General features: G+C 37.2%; 1 protein-coding gene across 2 annotated transcripts; it reads left to right on the forward strand.

The window, feature by feature from the left end:
- The first annotated feature begins 121 nt into the window (after window positions 1-121).
- On the forward strand, window positions 122-5,513 carry LOC110382915 (zinc finger protein 354C). Of its 2 annotated transcripts, none has more exons than XM_049845795.2 (6): window positions 122-468; window positions 1,311-1,775; window positions 2,502-2,666; window positions 3,984-4,164; window positions 4,655-4,786; window positions 5,298-5,513. In XM_049845795.2, exons 1-6 carry the CDS (start codon window positions 390-392, stop codon window positions 5,485-5,487), a joined length of 1,212 nt encoding a protein of 403 aa, XP_049701752.2. In that variant the 5' UTR covers window positions 122-389; the 3' UTR covers window positions 5,488-5,513. The 2 variants fall into 2 exon arrangements, with proteins under 2 accessions (XP_049701752.2, XP_049701753.2); XM_049845796.2 differs by having other exon boundaries at window positions 2,511-2,666.
- Window positions 5,514-5,982: the final 469 nt, after the last annotated feature.

A 5,982-nucleotide genomic window follows, 5' to 3' on the forward strand; every position in this document is an offset into this window, starting at 1 on the left:
TGGCGGGAGATCAAAAGATTAGGCACGCTACATCACAAACACTCAACACTTTTTTTCATCACTAACGTAGTAAAACTATTAATATACACCACAACATACACCCTAGTTTACGTTTAGTGTTATCGATAAATAATTTTGCAGACAACACCACTTCATTTTATAAGCGCAAGAGGTTTAATATAAAAATGAAAAGTGTAAAACCTCCTCGCACCGAAAGGCAATGGCCGCTAAATTCGAATTTGGAATTCCTAAAATAAAATTTAATGTCGTTTGTTTCTGTCTTTCCCTGCAGCAAGTGCTCACAAGTACCTACTACGAACTTCTGATATTTTGATTTATAATTTTAAGTAAAGTGTAATATTATAAAAGATTTGTCTTTCGCTGGCATCATGCCCAGGTGTTTTATAAACTCTGTGCGACGTCTCAAGAGGAGTTTCATACAGGAATTTGGTGAATTTTCTGTCGAAAGTAAGTCACTTTGTATATCGAGAAATGTCCAAATATTTTTCTAAGCTGTGTTACTGAGTGGTAGTTTTTAGTATAAACGGATAGAGAATATGTTGTTCTATAATACTTACCGTAGTTTTCCATGATAAAATCGTTTTTTCAGCTTCATATTTACAATATTTTCAACTTTATCTTTCGAACTGTACTGACAATGTCACTATGTTTTTTCAACGAAAATATTTTTATGATTGCCAATTTATATAAAGATGATATGCTCAAAAGCGTAAAAATATTGTGAATAACATTTATTATTACTTCAGTTTATCCTAAATTAGCAGCACGTATTATTTTTTTCTTTAAATAATGTTTGATAAACTGGAAGGTCTTAACCCGAATATTAGTCTGGCTAGATTGTTTGAACACTTTGTATAGAAGATGCATAGGTGTAAACTAGGATTTGAGATTTACTAGACATTATTGTGATGTCATGCTATTCTCATGGATAAAACATTAGTTTTTTAATGAGGGACCTAATAGAGTGCGTAAAAACTTTCGAATCATGTTATATAGACAAATAATTTCAGATCTAGTGGTCGAAGGGGACATTATGGGTTTCACCTTTTGACACGATAACTAGTTATGTAGTAGTAAAAGTACATTATATAAAACATTTCAGTTATAACTACCTAATGCACTTTGAAAGGATTTTTACGAGTAGTGCTTTTTGGTTCTAAAAATGTTTGCCTGGGAAACCCCGAATAAATATTTGAAGATGCCAGATTTTATCCCCAAAAATAGCATAAAACTATTATAGCTTTACAAAGGTTTGTAAATTAATATTAAATCATTATAATTTGCTCCAGATGAAATGAAGTCGACCCGCGTAACAAAAATTAACGTAAAACGGCAAAAGAATCTTTTAAAAACCAACGAGACGATATACCATGACAAAGTTCCGATTTCCACTCGATTTTATCTCCAATTGCTTAAAAAGAGCCAATTCTTACAACATTTCCAAGAAACAGAGCCTTACGAATACGCCTCAGAAAGCGAAAAAGCAGTCAAATCTCCTGAATTAACAAAAAGTAAGAATTTAACAAAAAAGGATACAGACAAAACGTATAACTTAAGATCTTCAGAAGCAAAAACGGAACGCAAAACGTACGACAAGACGCATCGAAGGAAACGCAACGGTTGCGATAACGAAACGCAATCCATTTCCGAACTGATACAGGAAGTCAACAGGAAACGGAAGCCGCGGAAGGAACCTTTGGCGCCAATTATTGAAGAAATTAAAAGCAGGGAGCCTTTGAAAATTAACAATAAAGGTATGTTATCGTTGGTACATATGATATTTTGCAGATGAGGAAAATTTTCAGTGACATAAATTCATTCTTTCTAAGCTTCCAAATATTGATACAGACTTATATTTTGAAGAGTAAGTTTAGAGCCCAGCAGCAAAAAAGTTGGCAATCGCTCGTTCAAAAACATCACCAACACACGAAAACAGGCTTTACTAAAAGCTTTTTCTAAAAATGCAGGCCGAAAAAAGTTAAAAAAAATACTGTCACGGCGCTACCGTTGACAGTATTTTATAAACATAGATCTCGATTTTTATCAAATAAATAAGTTCTTATTAAATATCTTAGCCAACGCGATTAGATAGGTAGAGACCTACAAAACTCAATAATATGTGTAAGGGGTTTCTCTTCGGGAAATTGTAAGCTTGAATGTTTATCAGGTTTTAAAAACTCAACAGACAAACTGTGTAAACAGTTTTGTGGGGCGTATTTACTAGTTATGAAATGGTTTATAATAAACTAGCTGTTTTCCCGCATATCGGGAAAACTTCTTTCCATACCCGGAAAATCATACGCTGTTACTTGTGGTTAGTCTAGCTTCCCAACAGTGAAAGAACATCTTCAAATCGATTCCTTAGTATCGAAGCCTTTAGGGATACAAACAAACAAAGCAAAAGTCTTCTTTTCATCATACTAGTATAGTAGTCTAAATAAATAACCACGAAATAATATTGTAAACTAAAGACACGACAGTTTCCGCAGGCGGTTCTGAAATCGACAAGATAGCTGAGAAGTTGAAGAGCATGGTTAAAGCCACGGCTGATGAGAAGCTGGATAAGGAACTCCTCACGTGCACGGAGTCTTTCGAAAAGGACTGCGTTGATAGTGCCGAGAGGGATGGAGATGCGAAGGAGAATGGTGAGTAAGAGATGATTTCTACCTATTAAGTGCGATAGAAAGAGAATTCGTGGTAGTGAGAGTACCTACCTATATGTGGCTTCGTAGACTAGCAAGTGGACAGGTATATAACGATTTTCGGTTTGACTTTCCACGTAGGTAAATAGTGGTGAAATTGCTTTTCGCAAGAGTTTCGTAGGACTTTGTTAGGTAGATAGGTGTTTGTCTATTTTCCCATGGTTACCTGCGTCTCGGGGGAACTTCTTTCTGTATCGGACAAAATGTTACTCGGGGATAGTCTTAGCCTCCTTACAGTGAAATATTTTTTCGAATCGGTTCAGTAGATTCGAAAAGTTTAGGATACCTACAAACAAAAAAGTTTCCCCTTTATGAGATTTATATGTAGATAGATTTGCTAGTCACAAGCTTGCTCTCTGTTAGATACATAAGATTAGATGCAAAATATTCTATTGTGGATTTCGATATGCTAAGTACAAGTTTTGAACTTTTCTTGTGTCCTATAACATAGTTTTCCGTTCGAAAAACTAATATTGATATTCTGAGTGTTGTACCTACACTTACACACCCAAGTATGTTTCACCCGCTTTCCTGAAATAAAACATCTATAACCAATAAATAAAACCCAACAATAAAATACGGGTTTCACTTTCTTATTCAAAGTTTTATTCCAACCGAAGTCAAAAGTTAAATAATAAATAATATTCTTTTGTCAGTATAGTGAATATATGAAAAGTCCAGGTTGTCCCCGGGGACGGACGTAGGGGAAACTTATAGCTCGCTCGATAGGGTTCGAGCTAGGAACTAAATATGTAAATAGTTCTACAGAATATACCTACATAGTATGGTTTGTTGTGTACGTCACAAGAAACCATACTATGTAGGTATATTCTGTTCAATTATGTAGTTAGATTTTTATATTACCTATAGATTGTACCTATTTTGGATATAAGAGGTCCTGTGTGCTCTCAACAATCTCTTTTGATATTGTTTGCATTATACCTACACCTCTATTTCTGTGTAAAATCCCATGTAACCGAACGCGAGTTTGAAGACCTAGACTCTAGCATAGCCAGTAGAATTTCGTTATAATTTCTCTGCTCTCTCAGTGGTATGGTATCCCTGATGGAGGCATAATTATATGGTTAATATAAAACCCAAAATTCCACGCTATAACTAATTTTCGATTCGAAGATCTCCAAGTTACCACACCTCTAACAACCATCCTTACTAATAATAACCTAATATCTTGAGTTTTTAAGCTTATGTATTTTATTTTATTAACTGTAATTTTCATATCAATAATAACTAACTCCCTAGACCCCCAAGAGCCCCGCGAGTGGTCAGAGCCCCGGCGCTGCGCGCGCGCCACTCATACGTGCTCGTACTGCGGGAAGGGCTTCGACAGGCCCTGGGTGCTGAAGGGACATCTACGGCTGCATACTGGAGAGAGACCCTTCCCGTGCCCTCATCAGCATTGCGGCAGGACTTTTGCTGATCGGTAAGACTTTTTTCTTTGCATACAATAACAGGAATTGAAGGCTTAATAACATTAGTACCATGGAGAACAAAATGACGAGCTAAGATGCTTTATCGGAAAATTTCTTAAGAGAGTACCTTCGCCAAAATGCGGGGGTTCTAGGTACGAAGAACGTTACTGGCTGCGCTTTCATACACCATCTTTGGAATTCACCCATTATTTGCACAACCAAAAATATTCGACAAATTCTCAGGGAAACCAAACGCCTCGTTAGTTCATTCGTAACTAAGCGTTTGGCTCACGCCCTCCGTGCCTACGTATTTGACCTAGAAGAAGGCGCCGGACCTAAGTGCCTTATGGCATCCCTACTCATCTTTCCTTCCTCCTTATTCACTTGTGGTACATAAGGATTGTTCATCAGTACAACTAAACTTGCGAGCGAGAAAAAACAATCGGGCCAAGCTAGCCTTCAAAGTGAGATATAAAAAAAATCATCTTGTAATGTGTGCAGTTCAAATCTCCGCGCTCACCAGCGGACGCGTGGTCACCACTCGTGGCAATGGCGCTGCGGCATGTGCGGGAAGGCGTTCAGCCAGAGGAGGTACCTCGAGAGGCACAGGGATGACGCCTGTAGGAAATATAAGTGAGTAGTATCTTCTATTTCATGTTTTATAGCTGTAGGGAGCATAAATCATTTCTCATTCAATTGCCGTCTACTGTTGAATGTAGGCCTCCCACAACGAACGCCAAGGGTCCCGTTGTTGAGCAGACGTAACCGTCCACTGCACCGTCACCTTTTTCAAATCGTTGGTCCACCGTGCAACTGGTCGTCCTATACTACGCCGAATATTCGGACATAAATTCGAAAAAATTGACTACTAAATGTCTAGACACATCTGAAAGTTATAGATTGGAAATTTAAACTAAGACTAGCGTTCTGACTAAGATAGCGTTCTGTATCATTATCATTTACACCGCTCCTTTCATTTCCTGGCTGGCTATTTGACTCAGGATGGCACCATAGTAGTCACCATAAACTGGCCAAGGATGATTGCGACACATTTTTGTTATGAATTGGACGATAATACCATCTGTCAATAGATGCAAAAAAAAGTGACAATAGTATTTACAAATTACCCTTTATTTTCTTTCAGAATGCACACAAGAAACTCCTCAAAATACAACGGCAACCTCAAAGTGGTCCCGAAAGCAGAGGTACAGGTACCGATGTACGGGATTATCAGACACAACCCTGAGTCGAAGGCGGCTGCCGACCCTGACGGCTGCGAGGGTCCCATAGACCTCTCGATAGGCAAGAGAAGAACGGACGAAGATTTAGGATAAGATTATGTCATTAGAATTAAAATAAAGTGGACTGATTTTATAGGTGCTGTGGTTTTATTTGGATGTTGGAATACCAAGAATTATTTTTCCTGCGAGGACTGGTTTAGAATCTATGTAACTAGGGCCAGCTTCAGATTAAAGCTATTTAAATACGAGATTGCATTAAAATCTGTTCAGTCGTTTTCGAGATACTTTCGAAGAAGTCGAGGGGCGTTAGGAATTCATTTACAATCGTTTTTTTTAACATGGTATATTTATTAACATACGCTTACGTATTTGAAGTTAGGAATAGGCTAGACCTAGGCAGATGTCGGCAAGGTCAAGTTGGATGGAAAACACAAAACTGTTTTAATATAATGTTTTTATTACAGCTAAAAATTAAATAAATAAATACAATTTGTACAACTTATTCATAAAAGTACATAAAATAAGCATCAGCTTTCAGAACTACGTTTTGCAGAAAACAGTTCTTAAAATTATGATTTTTATATCTGT

The sequence above is a fragment of the Helicoverpa armigera genome, chromosome 25 (assembly GCF_030705265.1).
Source record: "Helicoverpa armigera isolate CAAS_96S chromosome 25, ASM3070526v1, whole genome shotgun sequence".
Classification (NCBI taxonomy): domain Eukaryota; kingdom Metazoa; phylum Arthropoda; class Insecta; order Lepidoptera; family Noctuidae; genus Helicoverpa; species Helicoverpa armigera.